At 43.6% G+C, this 20,709-nt stretch overlaps 1 protein-coding gene across 2 annotated transcripts in view; it reads right to left on the reverse strand.

Moving 5' to 3' along the window:
• The window catches only part of LOC146866908 (uncharacterized), a 783,565-nt gene that overhangs the window by 597,886 nt on the left and 164,970 nt on the right, over positions 1–20,709 (reverse strand). For both annotated transcript variants that reach the window (XM_085603053.1, XM_085603047.1), the window contains exon 11: positions 18,743–18,868. In XM_085603053.1, the coding sequence (XP_085459179.1) occupies positions 18,743–18,868 (126 nt within the window). The remainder of the gene's footprint in view (positions 1–18,742; positions 18,869–20,709) is intronic.

A 20,709-nucleotide genomic window follows, 5' to 3' on the forward strand; every position in this document is an offset into this window, starting at 1 on the left:
TATGAAGAGAGCAAGCGGGGAGGTTCTCTATAAGTCACGTTGCCGTTGGATTCGTCAATAAGTAGAATAGTCCATGGCACTGTGGATACTGTGCTTTCAGCCTTGGGCTTTCCTGGTGATGCCAACCATCCTGGGTGCTGTAATCTTGATTCATTTACACATCTATGGTTGCTTGTGTTCCTGAGCCGATGGGACAGGAGCTAGTATTATAGGGTGGGCTGCTTCTGTGTGGGGTGCAACATGTAGAGGACACTCAGAACAGGTGTCAATGTAGAATGGAGCAAACATAACGCGGTTGTTACTGGCACTCGCACTCATTTATTGCCGCTGGTAGGTTGTTGGGAGATGAAGACAGGTGATCATACTGCACTTCTGCCTCACTCAATGTGTTACTTCCTTTCTCGTGATATTATTGGGTGTAGAAAACACTTTGACCTTTTTCTGCCATTTGATCAGGGTCATGTTTAGGGTAACAGTTGGCTCTATTTCGCTGAGACACCGCTTTTCTCATCCTGCATTTTACTTTCACATATCATTGTCATCAGGTGTGTTGGCTTAATTGTCTCCATTTAACTGAACCAAGAGTACAACTCCCAAAATACTCTGATATGTTAAACCAGAAACCAGCAGGGGAAAAGCTGTGTCCCGATGATGCAGCTATCTGGTCATACTAGGCATATGTGTCATTGTTTCTTGTGATGTCATCATTGGAATTTTTTTGTAACCTGAAACCCCTACTTCTTTTGGGCCTCAGAACGAGGTCAGGCATTTTACTGACATATCGCCTTCCGTCTGCCATGATTTTCTGCCTCCAGTGTTTCTGGCGTGTCTTCCAGATCCTCTGCCATGGACCCCACTCCAAAAACACAACTTTCTGCCTTGTTCTCCTGTCCCTTCTGACGTGGTTTCCTCTCCACCTCACATTGCTTCCTGCCCCATCTCCCTTTGTAAGATGCTGCCCTCATTCTGGCATGGCCTCTTACCTCCCTTCCTTTTCTGACATAACGTCTGCCCATCACCCCAAAAGTAGGCCCAGATCTTATGTGATGAAGTCAATTCAATTCAATAGTAAGCTTTATTCGGTTTAAAAATCACAAACCATAAAGGCATCCTAAAAATCATAAAACATCTGTACATCACAAGATTATAAAATGTGTTAAAATAACAATTCATGATAAAAAGCGTAGCAATAAACCCCCCACAGACTTTATGTGCAAAATATCTGATTGAAATTTTCTATTCACAATATATATAACTCAGTACATTTTTAAATTAGGCGTAGTGTTTAACATCTCAATATTTGACAATATAGTACAAAAAATTAAGTGCAAAGTGGTAAGGCATATATTTATACCGAAGCTAAGTATACAGTACAATCATCATTCATCGTATTATGCCCCGGTTTCTTCATAGACAAGTGCTTAGAGATATTTGTGTCTTATTTTAATTGCCTTCTGAATGAAGACCGCCACAGAATTACAGACTTTAATATTACCTAGGCTACAGATCTATTCGAAAGTTGAGTCATTTAGCTACAGATTTTTATTCAGCAGCACTTTGTGTACTAAAATCGTCGAGCCCATTGTTGCGAGGTTAGACACAAAGGCGCATACAAGGTATGAGCTATACGCCTAGGTGCTACCCATCTGCAAAGCGCTTCTCGTCAGTCGTAATTCATGGTGTATGAACGCAATCCCAATACAATGCTGTGAGATGACAAGCATGGACCAGCTGAAGGGTATCTCACAAGACAATGCCCCGCTTGGCAGCTATGAGACATGGCTCCCTTCCCTCCCTTCCTGGCAGGGCTTCTTGCCCACCTTTGAGGACTGCTGCTTTAAACACCAGCTCACGAGCTGCAGGTGCGACATCCGCCATGATCCCCTGTTATTGTTCGCGGGTTGTTTTGCTTATATGTTGACCCGGGCCTGTGAGAACAGCTTAATCCGGCCCCATTATTTTCTCAAGTGCAGCACTTGCTCTGGGAATTCGCTAGCCGCCCCAAGCCAATCAGCCCGGACGGGCCAGCAGGTGAACACCGGGCATCGGGTGGGGCTGGGGGCACATCTGGGCTATCAAGTGTCCAGGAAAAGGGGCCGAAGCGCTGAAAATCAACAGCTCGCCACTTCGCCGTCAGATGGCTTCATTTAAGGACCTAAGGGGGGTCATGGGGTCGCCGTGTGACCTCATCAAATTAGAGCCTGCTGAGAGGTGTTTATGGCAGAGAGGAAGCCCTTCAGAGAAGGCCAAGTGCCATGTGCTAACTCGCCAAACCGCTGCACCATCTGCAGCGGAGTTATGCGATTACCACCCACTGCAAGGAATCCCATCTAACCTATGACACTTAAGAATCAAGACGTAATTTTTTGTATGTCATTTAATTGTTTTTACTCTGCCATACATCTTTCTCCTCAGTTTTTGTTTTGCTTCGTAGAAAGGGGTATAGGTTAGAGGTAAGTGGGAAGGTTGTCGCTGAAATGTTGAACCTAGGGTGATCTAAGAGTGACCACGAGATCTCTGGCCTCTGATGATCCACACGTTATGCTAGGTGTCCCAGGTCTGTGCATAGGTAGCTCATCTAGTCTAGTTTTTACTTTGCTTTCTGGGACTTGTATTGCTAAATTTAATAATCGATAAATAGGACTACAACTCCCAAAATGCAAAGCATAGAAACTGGACATGATGAATGAGCATCTCACAAAATCCCTCGGAAACTCGAGATTTCTGATGATGCTGTCTCTAGCTCATATGTTCCTTAAAGGTAGTTAGAAGATTTAACCTTCGGATGCCCGTGATGTCCTCGTTCGAGCACACGTTTGTCTCTGCATAAGTGCTGTAACTCAGATTCAATGTCTAGACTTTAAGTTCAGTTGATTAAATGTCACAGAACTGAAGTTAACCAATTCTGACTTAAACAGCTCATAAATCCGGTCTATTCCTTTGGATCTGATACTTGTGGTCTTCTGCTCATAAAGGAAAAAGCAAAACAAACAGTGGCAGGGGCAAAGTGCAAACAAGCATTGGCATAGCCAATAGGTCTCGCCTTTTGGGACCTTATAAGTATTTAGTTATGCAACTGTTGCATGGCTAAACACTTATAAGGTCCCAAAGGCGAGACCTATTGGCTATGCCGATGCTTGTTGGGGCCCACTCAATAAGTCTTGCCAGACCAGCGCTCGCGCTGGGTTAGGCGAGACCTAAAAAGAAATAATAATAAACCAGGAGTTTATATACAGCTGAAATACTTGAGTATTCCAAAATCCCGGCAGTTGTGATTCAGGCCTGTGTGAGATTTTCAAATAGGCTTGTGTAATTTGTACATTTTCTCGTATTCAAAATTAAGTGAAATGTGGGAAATGGCCCAAGTGTGAAATTTCACACCATTTTCTTGTTGCAGATGCCTGGGTCAAGCAGAAAATGCTTTATGGGAGAAAAGTTTGAGAATAATTGTTTCAGAAGAGATTTTCTCCAAACCAGTCCCCTTGCAGGGGTCTCAAGTAACTGGAGGTTTCACACGTGATCTGGAGAATTCGTAGCTACAGGCACAACAATGTGGGTGAGACAATAGTCATTGTGTTCTTTGAGTAGACTTCAGCAGTAGAAGTTCGGGGAAATTTAGAGGCAAATGACCAAGGAAAGTTTTTTCATAAGCAAACTAATTTGGCAGCCTGATGACATCACTTCTAGGTGACACTAAAGTATAAGAAAAGGCTTGAAAAATTGGCTTTCATTAGGGGCAGGAAGCACTCCAAATAGCAAAACACTATTTTTCCTGGAGCACCGAAAACCCTTTCACCCTTCTTCCAAATTGTGCACTATACATACATCAAGCTGGGTAAGTGACATTGGTCAAATCCTCATGGGACTTAGGGGTCACTTTGCATGGGTATCTAGGGGTGCCACCTAAAATTACATTTTGAGGAAGCAAACGATATACAGTGCATATTAAATTACATTGGAACTGTTACTATGCTCAAAACAGGGTTGAACTATTAAGTATCATTCAACCGGTATTTGGTGGCACTTTCACAACAAAAATTTGGAAAACTCAGAGGCCAACTGTACATTTTCAAGCACACAAACCAACAACATTGGTCAAATCGTGCTCGTATAAACATATAAAGTTTATAAGTATAATATCTGAATTATGTTGCGCATGGGAAGTGTTTTAGAATTTAAGAAATTTAGTGGCAATCCTGCAGTTTTTTAAGCACAGTAAGCCAGCAATGTTAGTCAAAACTTGTTAAGATATTCAAACTACTGTACAAGTGGTTGTACACTTGGGAATGGTTAGTAGGAACTGACACAGTTTTAGGCAAATTGGACTAGCAGCATTAATTAATTAATACCCGCTTGAAACAGAAGACCACTTTACAGGAGGGTTTGAAGTTCATTCCGTAGTGATACATTAGACCAGATAGATTGTCTTAATTAATAGTATGATTTAAATGCCACTTTGCATGACCAATTAAGGGCTCTTCATTAGGAATCTGCAAGACAGAGTGGCAAATGGTGTATTTTTTGCACATTATGAAAGTAACACTGTTCAAATGTGTCAGCCTTTAAAAAAGAAACATGCATTGGCAAAACCAAAATTCCTCACACTTGGAACCTACAGTTTTTTTTCTTTTAGCCATGCTGCATGGACTCCAGATGCTGCGCAGCATGGTACATAAGACAAAAATCCTATTGCACAATTTTGTGGGTGCTTGCACAACGCATGCACTTGCCTACTAGATGACAGCCTTTTTTTTCTTTTACTTCGCCGATCCAACTCAGATCGGCAAATAATAATAATAATAATAATAATACTGGAGCTTGTAAAGTGCGACAGCTAACTCAAACAGAGGTGTCCCGGCGCTGAGGCAGCAGGCATTGCGCGCCGAAGGGCTACGGTACTAACAAACCATCCTAATCCGCCCTGTCGGTGGTTCCCTGGTAGGGCATTCCACATTGTGGCCGTTCTAACTGTGAGTACTCTACCCCCCAGACGTGCTTTCGTAAAGCGGGGAGTACACATCAAATTTAGAGTTGGACCTCAGCGCTCGATTTTGCTTGTAGGGACAGAATCTTTTCTTCAGATAGCCAGGACATTTTCCATTGAGGGCCCGGTAGGCTAGAGTCATGACCTTAAATTTAATTACTTTATGTACTGGGAGCCAGTGGAGCTCATGTAGATGTGGAGAGACATGGTGTCGAAATGGTATGTGTCTGACTAGTCTCGCACCAGCATTCTGTACCATCTGGAGGCGGCAGATAGAGTATTTGGGGAGGCAAAGATATAAGCCATTTACGTAGTCTAGCCTAGATGTTACTGTGGCATGGACTACAGATTTGCGGCAGTCTTCCAGTAGGAAGTGTAAAAATGTCCAGAGATTTCTTAGTTTACTAAAACATATAGCGGAGACCTGCTGAATTTGGGCCGAGAAAGAGAGGCCAGCCTCCCATCTCACACCTAGATTTCGGATATGTGTAGCGGGGGACGGCGGAGGACCCATTTCTGACGGCCACCACAGATCTGGATCTGGCACTGGGCCCTTACTGAAAAGCAGAACTTCTGACTTCCCCGCATTGAGTTTTAAATTTGTTTGTGTTCATCCATAGTGCTATTTCTCGCAGACCCCATTTAAAGTTCTTGAAGGCATCTGCCGGCTGCTCCTGAAAAGGGAAAACCAGCTGGGTGTCGTCGGCGTAGGAAATCGCTTTCACTCCCCAGTTGGCAATCAGAGAAAAAAGCGGAGCTAGGTAAAGGTTAAAAAGTAAAGGGCTCAGAGCTGAACCTTGAGGAACACCGCACCAAAGATGTTTGGGTTTAGATTCAAATCGTTGTAGGGCGACTCTCTGGGCGCGACCGCTTAGATATGATGTCAGCCAGGTCAGCACTTTCCCCCCAAAGCCCACCTCTTGTAGTCTCTGGACCAGTATAGAATGATCGACAGTGTCGAACGCAGCAGACAGATCCAGGAGAACCAGCAACGCTGATGCCCTTGAATCCAGCGACCATCTTACTGACTCTGCCACCTCAAGGAGAGCGGTCTCTGTGCTGAACCCCACCCGGAATCCTGATTGTGTATCATGCAGGGCGCTGTTACTCTCAATAAAGTTGGTCAGTTGGCGCTGTACCAGCTTCTCCAACATTTTACCTGGGGCGGGGAGCAGAGAGATAGGTCTAAGATTGTTATGGTCTCCTGGGTCACCATTTGGTTTTTTTCTCAAAGGGAGAAGCGTCAGATGTTTCCATTTATCTGGAAAAACGCCAGTGTCAAGAGAGGAATTCCATATATGGAGTAGCCCGCCCGTCAGGGAAAGGGACATCATTTTCCACAGTTTAGGAGGGCATGGATCATCTTGGGCGCCTGAACGGCATTTTTGAATTTCTGCTAGAGCATCTTGAGGCGAGATAGGTGTAAAATTAGTGAACGGAGATACCTCCACCGCACCCACAGGTATATCTAATTTCTCAGTTGCCTCAGATGTCGAGAAGGAATCATAGACCTTTAAAATTTTATTGGCAAAATAGCTAGCAATATTTTCGCACAGAGCTGGAGACGGTATCACTTCAGTCTGTAGTGCTTTGGGCTTAAAAAAGGTTTGGATCACAGAGCGCAAAAGTGTTATTTTTTGGGGGGAAATTGGTGGGAGAAGCACACAAAGGCAGGGAATGTGGAAACAACTTTGGGGCATAGTGGATGGGGGAAGCAATACATTCATAGAGATGCTAAATCAACACTGGTGGGTGGGGGCTGAAAAAACATGTTGGGACAGCAGCAACACAGAGTGCGCGGAAGGGAGAAAAAGGATGAGAGAAAGAGAAACTAGAAGGGCTGAGCGTGGTGAAAAAAGGTAAATGAGCGAGAACCAACGTGAAGTTAGAAGAGGAGAGAAGCAAACGAACGAGAAAGCAATGGGGGCAGGGAGCACACAAAGCCAAATGCATCACAGAGGAGGTGGGAAAGAGATCTGTAGATAGGGAAAGAGAAACACACTTGGGAGACAACTGGAAAACACATGCACTCTTGTGGCATGCTTAAGCAAAAAAGTAACACCTGAAAAGGCAATCAGTGTAAGACCACAGCAATGTATCCATCCATGTTCCAAGTGAGGGACAAACACAAAAAAGGAATGAAAGCCCACACATGCTAACTAATAAGAGTCAAGCAAATGAGAGTGACAATGAAGCCAAATAAGCAATAGGCGGCCTATGAGCGCACTCTAAACTAACAATACGTCTCACAAAAGAAAGCATATGTATGGTCTAGTAGCTGAGACTTACAACACCTTACAGTGTGCCTGGTAGTTTCACCTGCAAAAAATGACAACTTTAGCAGTTGTAAAATATAGCAAAGATCTTCACTGTCTATAGGATTCTTAAGAAAGAAATGCGCGTCTTTCAACTAGATAATGGTCCTTTGTTAATAATTTCTGATAAGTAAATAGTTAAACAAATTCACACAAAAATAATTGCATACCACATTAACAAGTCTATTGAACAGGAAAAGGGTTCTTGTACTCATTTAATCAACCTCAGAAGGATGAAATCTAGATTGCCCTGTTAAGATTCACACCTATAATCTACATGTTAATGCTGGCAGAGTGGCTCAGTGAGTTAACAATCGCCATTGAAATATGCAGTGATCTGCAGGACACAAGTTCAGGACTGCAGGAAGTCTAATTCAGCATTCCATTATTCTGAGGTAAGTAACTAAGCTTCATTAAATTGGCTAACAGTAACACCTGTTATTTATAGTGCTTTGAAACAGCAGACCGGAGGTATGAAGCACTGTATTTTAAAAAAAAGTTCTTCCACGCATTTCTGCAGCCAGTGCGTGAGTCTGATGAGCTATCTTACCAGGTAATGATTCTTTTGAGCCTGTCCAGCAGTAGGCCTCAGAGAGGGTTTGGAGGCTCATTTGGTAAAGATCCCACTCCCAACCCTGCACGGTTTCTGCACACACTGCACGAGAGCATACAGGATAGGGCGACAGGTTTCCACACACCCCCTCCCCTCCTTTCCAAGTTCACGCATTATTTAATAATGCAGCAATACTCAGCTATGTAACCTTTTCGAACTGCCGCTCAGTCGCAGGGGAGGTATTTTTCATCACTGAAGTTTATGGTAATATCAGTCCAGCTAATTTATGTCTTTTAATTTAAAACAGCTGCTTTCGATTGAAATAGTTAATATTTCTTCCCCCTCCAGATGGTGCACGTGGGCAGGGCCCTGCGCTTGATCTTGCATGTGCCGTGTTTGAAGGCGAAAGAGAGGAGATTGAGGGGGTCGTAGGGTGGGTGGGGGGGGAGAGTTCATCCTCATTTCTAAACTGAGATTCCAACAAAGGCCAAACGTGGCATTGAGGCAAAACACACACCGAGTATAAAAAGTCATATGAGTCTCACAAAAGGTGAGAACTCAAATGAGTCGCACAGAAATGAAATATTGACCAATACAAATTAAGGTTCACATCACAAACCGAATCACATTATGCTGCTTATTTCACATTATTAACCAGATTAATGGAACTTGCTTTATCGAGCCATAAGAATGAAAGACTGATTGGCCCTGCCCGATTTGGCTGTGAGACCTGCTGGCTTCACTCAAACCTCTACAGCAGGCGTTTGGCCACTGTGAACACAAAAAGGGAGAATGAATGAATCTTGGGACGCTCAAATACACAAAGGTCAAAATGTGTCAATAGTCAAGGCAATGGGAGAGCAAGAGGAAGGCGGAGCAACTGAGGAAAGAGTGTAAACATTGGGAATGTTAGTGTACATGTGGGGCATTGTCAGCGGGGTCGGTAACGTAGTGAAGCATGACGGGACCCCCCCTACCCCCTGCAAAATGTGATTAGGGAGCCCAAAAGCTACCATATCTCACAGATATGCATTGGCCTTGGGGTGAATGGGGCCCCCATGAAGGGTTGGGGCCTCCTGGAGAGATTGGACCCCCCCTGCACCACAAGCGCTTCAGGAGCCCGCGCTAAACCCCTGCAGCGGGTTACAACAAACACTGACTGGGCTAATCCTAGTTTTTGGACCTGCATAATTTGCACAGATGTCTGCCTGTATGGGTGTTTAGATAGTGCAAACATAGGAATAAATGGAGCACTGTACTGAATGTGGGAATTGCATTACATTTCACTCTTTTAGGCACAGGAAGAATACGTGATTTGACCAGATTAGCAGGATGTTGCATCAAGCACCAGGTCAGGATTCAAACTCATGCCCCACAGGTTGCAAAGTCAGCCGCTCCAGCCAGTAGACCTCAAACACACTGCTGTGCCTACACATGGAGGCCATAATTGCTGCACTGTGTTTAGTTCTGCAGGCCTCATTTGACTTGCTGTGCTCGTGTCCACCTCTCCAGCTCCAGAGGATTAAGAAAGCAGTAAAACAGCCTACCGACCTGAAACCAAAATGGCGCTTGATTTAAAGCACGAGTCATAAGAGTTAAGGTTCATTCATTTTGCTTGAACATGAAGCAAAGGGGGTAGTGAGAGAGCTATTAAAAGAACATTAACATTCCTAAGCTGGAACAACCTCGCACAAGTGGAAGCATTTTTCAGCAGAGGTACACCCATGGAACCTGAGGGCAGGATATGAGACAGGATCTGGGGAGGCTGGAACCTAATTCAAAAAACTATTTGCACAAGCAAATTCTGCATACATACGCACATAAAAACAGATGCGTGGGTGAAATCCGAATTCTAATGCACAGTAAAGATAGAATTTTACCCTTGCAAATCTGACGTGTTAACATGGAAATTCCACCATTAAGGATACCCTTTTATGTGTTGCAGAAAGGTCCTACCTTTAAAGGAAGCTGAACGCGCTCACACTTGCATGTTTTTTGGTACTGACACACCTCATGCAGGTTGTTTCCCATTCTTGAATGGCAGGAGTTGCTCTGTTTCCAATACAGCAAAACACCCAGGAAAGGGAAAAATTGTTCTCCTTTAGGAAAAAAGGCAAAACGTCCATTGTTCTACTGCACATTTGTAGGAATTTTTTATATGTGGAAAATTCAAAGTGGTGGGAATTCTACAAGTGTGCATTTTATACCCAGGATTGCTCCAGGTAAACTAAGACTTATTGTCTAGCGCCACCCTTGGAATTAGTTGAGCCCTCCCAACATTTATAAAACATGAGCCAAAGGCGTAACCACATTGGCAGACTTTCGGGGGGTTTTGCCCTGCGTTTAGTGATTTGGATGAAAACTTTTGAGATAACCGAGCGTCTGGGAGCAAAGCACAGTTAGGGAGTTGAGCACATATGTCTAGCAGTTCTCGAACAACCCTCAAATCCACCTTCTTGTGTTTTGGCCTTCATGAGTACGTCATCGCGTTACGCAGCAGTTTGAAGACCCTCATTGGCTGCCACGTTCACTGGCGGCACAGAGCAGGTGCTTGCGCGCCCGCCATCGCAAGTCACTAGAGGTTTACTGCTCGGTGTGTTCAGGCCAAGCCTCGGCGCGGCGCCGGATGTTAATGAGACACTAATGCCTCACAAAAGAGCCAGACGATACTCTAATGCTCACACCCAGCTGTCTGTGGCTGCGTGATTGAAGATATTGTCTGCAGGCTGCAATAAAGGAATGTCTGCTGTGGTGAATAAAGGACGCTGCTCGAGAGGAATATTCGAAGGAGATTTATTTGTGAACAGTCGGGGAAGGAGCAGCAAAGTAACAACCAATGAAGACTGCCCGGCTTCAACTTTCCCTTTTTAAATTACATATTCCACTCATTCCAACATCTATCAAACAGACTACACCACCCCAGCCATCTAGCCACGCGCCACACACGTGAAAACGTTTCACTGAGATGGTCGGGTTTCCATAGGACTATTCCGGGCAATACAACTCAGCGACTTATTGCTTTAGCAACCCCCAGGGTTTAATCAGAGAAAAGCTGGCTCGCCATTTAATCTTTCTGTGGTTGATAAAATCAATGTATTGGGGGGGCTTTTAACACCGACTTTAAGCGTCGAGAGACAATCCTGTTGGAAATGACTGTACATTTCAGTCCACATTGTGCCATGAAAGTGTGTGGTAAGGCCAGTAATGCTTACGCAAGGGGATCTTCAGTGTGGGCAGGAGGTGGAGAGGAAATAAAAATACCCTGACAGCATGCAGCTATAACGAAAACATACTCTACACATATACAAGGAATTGCAAAACTCCCTTTTGTCCTCGTGGGTCAGGAAGGATCCAACGACGGTAAAAACGGAATGCTTAAGTGAAACCCGCGTCCGATATGAAAGACAGGTCAATGTGTTCATGGGCAGATGATCACCTTTTGAGGTGTAGATTATGACCGTCTGGAAATTGCTGCAATAAACGCGATTTCCTGTCCATGTGCTCCTTGACACTCTCCCATCTCCCTGAAAAACACGTGCTTTTTCACTTCCACCTATTTCGCCGTTTTATTAGTTTCTCTGTTATGGCTAACTAAATGTATTTTTTTACTTAATGCAATCTCCTGATTTCTTCCGGTTTTTTCGATATCTCTTTTTAGTTCATTTCTCTCTCATGCCTTCTTGTATCCTTTATATCAACTTTATTTTGCTTGATTTCCTATAACATCTTACTTATCGGAATCAATTTGCTTATTTCTATCTCCGTCCTTTAATTTTCATTCGTGCTCTTACTTTTCACCAGATCTTTGTTTTGGCGCACGCTACTTTCAGAATTGATTTCCTCTTCCTGTCTGTCATATTATTTCTCTTCTTCTTTGCCTTTCTATTTTTATTCTATTTTCTCTAACACTTATGTTTATTTTCTTCTCTTCATGTCATTATTTATTTCTTGTGTGCATTGTATTTCTCTTTGGCTGTTTATTATGTTTGTTCGCCCTTCCTTTTTTGTTTATTTCTAAACTTGCCACTCTGAACATTTTTCACTCTCGTGTTCTCTTCCCCAATGGTTCGCCCTCCTTAGGTGTCTACTCCCCGCCCCCCCCCCCCCCCCACCTCCCTTCCGCGCTGTCCTAAAACACTGTTAAATCGCGCACCCTCATCCAGGAGGCCTGGGCACAGCCCCTGCATTATCCAATGGCAGCGGTGAGTCATCTCATGAACATCTGCAGCAAGTTATGGAAAAACCTCGGGGTGGGGGCTGGAGGGGTACCGCTTGTTAACCTGCTGTTTGAAAACCCGCATACTTTTATCAGTTCCCATAATTGCTAACCCTCCATTCACTGTTCAACACCGAGAAGCTCTTTACCTCCTAAGATCGCACTAATTGCTGACAGATTTGATTTCTCTGTGGCAGCAGGAGTCCTGTTTCTAGCCTTTACATCAAGTAATTGCTTTATTTTTCCTCCTGCTTCTCTGCAGAAGACAGAGGGGGGAGAGAGGAGCGGAATTCCCCCCTCCCCTGTCCGGACCTCTTTAATGGGCGCTTTCTGTGTTATTAAATCCCTGCCATTTAAGTCACATTTCGAGATGTTTTGAAAAACGGATTCCAATTACCCGGGCTCTTACCAGGCCGCAGCTGAACGCGCAGGCCCCGGCTCGCCCGGTGCCCCTCCGTGCCAGGCCTCTGTTGGGGGCAGAGGAGATTTTCAACCAGTGAGGGGCAATTTGTGCCCACAGGAGAGGTGCGTACGGCTGACGACGGATTAGCAACGTGTCATTTTCAGATGATAGGCATTAAGGGGATTGTCGTGGCTGTGTATATTTATTTTCGGGAAAACTGGGTTCCCTCCAGTGGCGCTTTGCACATCTTTCTCCGTGGGGAAGAAGGGCTGCTTTCTTGCAGCAAACAACAACCGTGTAAGGGTCCCAAATATAACAGACATTAAAGATGGGAAGCTGTCCACGAAGGTATTTTTTTCAGAGCAACGCCATAGACAGGGCATTGACAAGACTAGGAGGTCACTGGACACTCATTGGTGGAAAACTGCCACGCGCGCGGTGGTCAGCTAACCATCCACAGCGCTATATCGATACATTATATAGCACACAGAGTAAAGTCATTTATCTTCGGGTGTGTGCATAATTAGTGTTATTATTATCACCCAACCCGGTTATCAACCTTAGAATGATTAAAGGATGAGCTAGAAATGGTGGGATTTCAACCCAATACCAGAAAGTTACTTAGCTGAGTAGAAAAGTTATTTGAGAGGGTCCGCCACGAATAAGGGGCTATTTACCTGCATTCATTTTCCTAGCGCTGCTTTGGTAGTGGCACACTACAGTACTTGAAATAACAAGCATTTTCAATGCAACAGGTCTCGCAATTGAGAGAATTTAAGTTATTGGTATTGTAAATGACGATGCATTTTATTTGTGTGTTTTAAAAGCAACACATATATAAAATGCATAGTTATTTTTCATGTCAGTAGCTCAAACTCTAACAAATGCGAGAGCACTTTATTGGAGACTGCGCATACCATTACTCCGCAAGTCGGAACAACGACTTGCGGGGGGGGGGGGGTGGATTTAAAATCCAACACCTTCCCTATTGTCCGCACAGACTGGAGTTGGAATAGTAAATTATACTATTCCAACATCCAGCACCCCCCCTCCACAAGTCGTTGTTCCGACTTGCGGAGTAATGGTATGCGGAATCACAACGCGGTTGTTGTAACGACCGCGTTGTGATTCCCTGCGGGATAAGAACGTACATTTGGGTGAGACATAAAGGAGCAGAGGGGACAGCTACACAATGCGGTCAGGCAGTTGGGAGAACCCGTGAAGCTGGAAAGTGCCAAATAACACTCTTAGGTCAGCCAAAACGGCGGTTTCTCCAGCTCAGCTGTACTACACGGTCAGGTTGAAGAAACAGAAAGACTCCCTGTACCTGAGTGAGCATTAAAGAAGCCTGCTCAGGCCAATCCCCGTGCTGTTCTCATGCTACATGAGAGCAGCACAAGGATTGCACAGGGAGACTCTGATGCTGTCCCAGGGGCTGCTCGGACCAGGAAGCATCAGGTAAGTTTTGTTTCTTTTTTTTTAAACCCATGCTCCCGCGCTCTCCCTGCACCCCCTCCACCTGCCTCACCACTGTTTACATGCGTTGGCCGCCACTGCTCGGCAGTGGGCTACATTTTTGGGTTTACTGTTAAAGAGGATCTCTTCTTCCTTAATCAAGCCCAAAAAGCCATAGAGGCCACATTCTACTACCTGTGCCTCCTCTGGGGATTCCTCCAGCAGAGAAATATATTAGCCTATTTGGTGGTGATGTCCTGTATAGACTATGTGATAGCACATACACTAGTTTCTCCCAAATGAGTCTCCAAACTTCAGGAAGCCCAAACTGTACTTTGTGCCTTAATTTAGCCTAAACAATTCTGTGGCCAAGAAAACCTACCAGGCCGATAATGCTCACTCTAGGCTACTTCATGGATGTTTTAGATTTTCACCAGATGGCATCCCTGAAGGATGTCTATTTCTGGAAGACGAAAGCACTCTTGCGTAGCCAAGCACATAGGACATCCAGGGCTTTCAACAGAGGTTTGACTATAAACCTAAAGTCTACACAGCATACTCAACAAAAAGCATAGGCCCTTACCCGACTGCTCAGGAGAATGCTTCGGGACACAGTTGTATGAAGCACTGTACAAATTTTCCAATAACAATGGATTCCCTTCTTTTGTACATCTACTCAGAACTGGACTACATGAACTTCTTCAAAACGGTCAATGCCTATGTGTTCGGCTTGCGTTCAGTTGCCAAGCAATTCCCAGGTATGTAAAAAGTTGACTACATCTGCTTTGAGGTTCTGAGAGCTAAAAGAGCACTTGTTAGCACCGTGGTTTCTTGGTGCTTGGACAGTAACCTTGCAGCATTCAGCCTTGGCTGGAACACAGTGCAAGACTGATATTCTGTGTCTTTGTCGTAAAAAATGGTGAGGACATCACAGTGGTGCACGTTATACTTACGTCAGTTATGTATAACTGGCGAATTTCCCTGTTTGTATGTTTTTTAACACCTGTTCTTTTTCAGTGAATTTCTATTTTTTTTTTTTAACATAACTGAAAATTGTATTGCCTTCCTCACTTATAATTTCGCTTTAACCATGTTGTTTTCACTGATTTTCTATTTTTTTAAAGGCAAAGCAATATTGTATTATGATACAATTGCGGCCAACCCCTCGATTCACAAACCCATTGGCGCACACAGCTTTCACCTGTGTGCAACAGGGGTCATTAGGCGCAGGCCATGGCCTGCTGCCAGGCCCTGCAACCAACAAAGAGGCAACCCCTCCAAGGGGGGACGAGGCCCAAAAAGTCAGGTCAAACAATTTTTTTGCACCCTTACCCAGCCCCCAAACATCGTACTTTAAAAAAAAAAAAAAGTTTAGGCCGAAGGGACTGAATCCTCTTGTCTTGAAATTGTGGGTGCAACATTTGTTTTCATGTTGCGGCCAGCCAATCAGATTGCTCGCTCCAGTGGCACTGTGAGTCACGCAGGAGTGAGCTGGCAACAGGGAAAATAAAAACCCTCCCAACCAATCAGATTGCGACAGTTTTTGAATTTGCATCCTGCAGGACTCCAGCGGGAGCAACTGTGTGTATATATATATATATATATATATATATATATATATATATATATATATATATATATATATATATATATATATATATATATATATATATATATTTTATGTAAAGCCGGTTACAGGTTCTTTGCCCGGCGCCAACACAATCTCAGACACTGGTCCCCACCAGTGTTATTCTTATATTCAACACATATACACATTTTGAACCTACATTTCTCAAAAACTACTGAATGCATTTACACCAAATCACAAAGAGCATGCTTTCTGGGTAAATAACTAGCTTTCTGCCAATTTTGTTGTAAATCTGTTCAGCCGTTTTGGATGTATCATTGTCCAATTTTCCCTCTAAAAAATGCATAGAAAAAGAAAGTGCCCTTCCTCCTTTTTCAGCCCCTGCTTAAAGGATCAGCACAAAACCTTCCAGGAAAGAGTTGATATAGATGAACTTTTTTTTGTGTTTGTTTTATTTTCATATGTAATATACTTATATATATATATATAGAGGCTTTTAGATGGGCCTCTTCCTCCATTGATCTGTTGCTGTATCACTTACTTCTTTTGCCCTGCAGATCCATTATCAATACAGTTTTACAAAATCCATGGCGAAACAAAGGAAGAATTGTCAACATGAAAAGACTGGTAGCCAACACCAGACCTATTGGATTTGGCAGTGTTTGTTTGAGAGTTTAGCAGTAAATCGTTATTAGCTACTTATACCGTCCAAGATTTTAATGATGAAATGTTGTTGGGGGGGGGGGGGGCATGACAACTGATTATAATGATTACTAAGGTCACATTTACTTTTCTAACACCATTCCTTGAATATTTGGGGAAATAGCAACTTTCCCCCAAATATTCGAGTTGGCGTATTAACTACTGTAACTCCAGTCCCTGAATATTTGAAGGAAAGTTATCAATTCCCCCAAGTATTTTTAGGAAGGGTTGAAAAGAAGTAATTTTTAATTGGAAAAGTGCTGCCCTGAGGGCGCAGCTCAGGGCAAAAAAATAGGATTACCGAGCCGACGTGGGAGCCACTTAATGGTAAGTAAGGGTGATGTGGGAGCCCCTTTGGCATCCAGCCAATGGTAAGTAAGGTAAGTATTGGGTGGGATCTAAGCCCATTTTGAGATTTTATTTTTGTTAATACAAGAGATTTCACAAGCGCTGTGCAGGCGAAACCTAAAAATAGTTTACACATGCCTTGCAGTTAACTCCATTTCTAGTGCCTTTTTATGTGCTTTTTACAAGAGGACAACCCGCTCCATCAGAGTATTTGCTTCCCCCACCACACACAGCCCTGTCCCAATACCTTTTTTTAGTATTTTCTTTACGAGGGTCCGACAGCTGCTCAGTACTACCAGGCTGGTCGCTTTCTATATTTGTTCCCCTGCACACATTAACTTAGTTTTTTATATTACTATTCTAAAATGATAGTCTGCCATGTTGATATGGTTAAATAAATAAATGACTTCTGGTGTGTCAAGACGCATGCAGTCGCATTCACCGCGATGTATGCAATGCATTGAAGTACAAGTTGGCCATCAATTTTACTGCTCCAACGTGTCTGATAGTAGGGTGACCAGAATTATAAAGCCAAAAATCAGGACATTTCACAACAATGGGACTACAATTTTACTTCAAGCGAGCATTACAGAACAGGCAGTTAGAACATACATAAAATGCAATTTTTAAACCCAGTAGCTTGTCTGTTAATTAAATAGCTTTCTTGAAACAACTGCTAACTATCCCTGCTTTGTAAAACATAAAAAGCACCTTCCACTGTTTTCAGTCCATCCTCTCTAAAAACCGGGACATGAGCTAAATTTCCTGAAATCTGCCGGGGCAGCTGGTGGAAAACCGAGACCGTTCTGGCAAATCCGGGACACCTGGTCACCCTACGATAGGAATGCTACAACAGTCGAATAAAAAGCATTGGCATTCTCCTGTTAAAGTCGAGACCAATGACTTTTCTAATGCTTTTTTTTTTTTAAGTGGCAAAGGTCCACCCTATTGCTCAAAAACGGTCCAGAAAAGGATTGTGTCAATCCTGATTGTGTCAATCAGGATTGACACAATTGATAGCTAATGAGGGATTGTTAGCAAGTGCCTGACGCGGTGATGAAGAGGACAGTCAATTTTGCCTGATAAATGTGCTTGCTAAGTGTGAAGCTGGCAAGAGATGCAAACAGTAGTCACCTAGGTCAATAGGGCGCAAAGTTGAATCCCAAAAAGTAGGAACGGTGACCACTAATAACGTTGCTCACGAAGGGCAGTGCCTAGACCTTTTGTACCCTGAAGCGCTTATGAGACTCGGTGCAGTATTTATCACCAAATCAAAATCTAGGGTGCATAGGATATGCAATATATCAACAACATTGCGATCAGCATAGAGAGAGCAGCTGGAAAGTGGTGTGAATAGTAGCTTGTAAAAGCCATTAGGATATCAGAATGGCCTCTACCTGCATTTTGGGTGTGTATGTCTAAAACTGCATCCTGCATATGTGTAGACCTCAGAAGCTTGAATGGTGTACACAGCTGTGCCACCACCCACTGAGCAACATCAATGAGATCATGTTGTGATGGCAAACCAAGTGTTAACCACGCTTGTTATTCTATAGTGTGCATTTTTGTTTAGTGCAATGAATGGCATTTCCATGGTCACTTGGAGTTGTAAAGTGTTTGGTGTGCAGATTATTGCCTGCTGGTAATGAGTTTTCCCAATACTTTGCCTTCCACAAAGTGCCTGATGTCCTTTTAAGTCCTTCCAGCTTCCAGAAACACAAAGTTCATCTGTGATCTGTTCAAAAGTAGCACACCCCCAGTGCCCCATCAGATTTGGATTCTTTGCCTGGGCAAACAGGATCATGAAATCAAGCCTTAGGGGGAAAGGACGATGGCATGGTTTGGTGTGTGAATGTTTTGCTGAGCAAATGTCAACAACTGTGTCACTGACTTGGGCCAACATTACCAGTAGTCAAGTCAACACACCTAGAGAAAACACAGATCAGAATTCAATTGGTCATTAACCCACTGCACGCAATAGAATTATCATGATTTTCCAAGTGACTGAATAAAATCTTTTGAAAAACATTTGCCTAGCTGGCATCTTTGCACCTATCTTTCAACAAAGCTGCAGAAAATTGCTACAAAAAGGCAAATTGATTTTTGACAAATTCGCTCAGCACATCCATTCCCCGGTTGTATACAGCTACTGACACATGACTAGAACAGTCCTCTGACCTGCAGCAGGTCCTTCTCCAGTGTCCGCACGCGCTGCTCCAGGGTCTGCTTCTGCTGGCGCAGCAGAGACAGCTCTGTGGTGATGTCTTCCATCGACTGACGAAAGGTGTCCTGCCTTCTGGCCATCTGGGCGAGACAAGAATTTAAGATGTCAGCAGTTTAAGGGGAGGAGACATGAGCGTCTTTTTTGGATATCTTGAGGTCTAACAGAAAGGCGACAACCCACCCGATAACATTGCTTTCTGCACCACTGGCACCATGTACCCATCTCTGGTCAGTTCTTTTACCACCAGTTGTGATCTGGTAATTTACTATAACCAGTAACCAGTAAATCAACACAACATATACGCAAAGGCTTTAGTCTAAATTATAAGCCCAGAACTGGCACCATGGTGCCACCATAACCTGGAGCTATATTGCCACCATGATTAACAGAGGGGGGTTTCAAGTGAATACATTTGTTAAAAGATCCAGCCTCAGAAAATCTGCTTCTTTGCGCTCATAATCTGTCGAAAGGAACATTAGGTTGAGGGAGACAACACCCGAAATCTAGGCATGCATCTAAAATCTTATTGCACATGGTTATAGGCCATAATGGGCTGCGTCGCCATGACATCACAACTCCTACATACAGGCCCACTGCCCTATTCAGATAAAGTAACCTCTACCTGACCCCTCCCACTCGTCACCCTACATGACAGCATACATAATACCATCCCCCACTCAATGACACACACGCAAAGGATGTCTATTTATTTCTGAGCCTATTATTAATGAGAGTGTGTGACTCGAAGAATAAATGAACGTGACGGACCACAGTGAAATTTCAGAGCCTTTAAATGGCCTCTCAGATTACCTACCAATACCTGTATTAATCTGTAGACGTGATCATTTCATGAGGATATCGTTGCATCAATAAGTAATTCAGTTTACACTCTATACATTTGTTATGAGTACACACTCTTTGTTAATAGTGAACTAGTGCTCTACCATCACGGCACATTGCCAGTGGTTTATATTGTATGTTTTTATTTTGTTAGGGTATGCACATTTATACCAAGGACCTAGCGGAGACCGCTGTACACATGACAAGGAGTTATATGCATCAGCAAACGTCCTAAGCACGAACATTGCTTCATATTTATTTTATTTATTTAGAAAGTTTTATATAGCGCGAACAAGATCCCAAAGGATATCAGAGCGCTTTACATTAGGAAGGAAAGGCAGGATAATAATGCAAAAACAACAGGTAGGGATAAAAACACGAATGATCATACATTACATGACAAATGCCACATGGAAGTTATATTAAACAATTGTACAAGGGTAGCGAAGGAGGGGCATAGTATGTCGTAAAGAAGTGTAATAGTAAATTATGGTACCATAGAAGTAGGAACAATGACATCGGGCAGGAGAGCCTAGCCCACTCACTGAAGGAATTTATTCATCAGGAATCTTTTGACTTCCAGTTTGAACACCGTTGTGATTCTGCGTACTTCCGGTGGTAGAGAGTTCCATATCTTTGGGGCAGCGCCAGAGAAAGCTCTGTGACAAGTTCTCTTTTTGTTAAGGATAAGTGGTTTCAAGAGGAAAGTAGTGGCGCTTCTTGAGGCTCTTGCACCACAGGATAGTTCAAGTTTTTGTGCCAGGTACCTGGGAGTATTGTAGTGGATGGCTTTGTGCATCACAACGGCAATCTTTAACTGAATTCGTGCTTCGCAGGGGAGCCAATTTAGAGATTTTAGGACTGGCGATATGTGCTTATTGCGTTTGGTGCCTGTAACCAGTCTAGCAGCAGCATTCAGTGATGCCCTTAGTGGAGCCATTTTTTAGCTGCTTCAGTAAGGTGACGAGAGTAAAAGGGTGCAACGGGTCATACCGGCCCAACTTGCATAACGGAAGACAACCATGCAGTGGGCCCCTCCCTCTCCACCTCAGTGTCTCCCCGCCTGTTGCACTATTGACAG

Source organism: Triturus cristatus, chromosome 1_2 (assembly GCF_964204655.1).
Source record: "Triturus cristatus chromosome 1_2, aTriCri1.1, whole genome shotgun sequence".
Taxonomy (NCBI): Eukaryota; Metazoa; Chordata; class Amphibia; order Caudata; family Salamandridae; genus Triturus; species Triturus cristatus.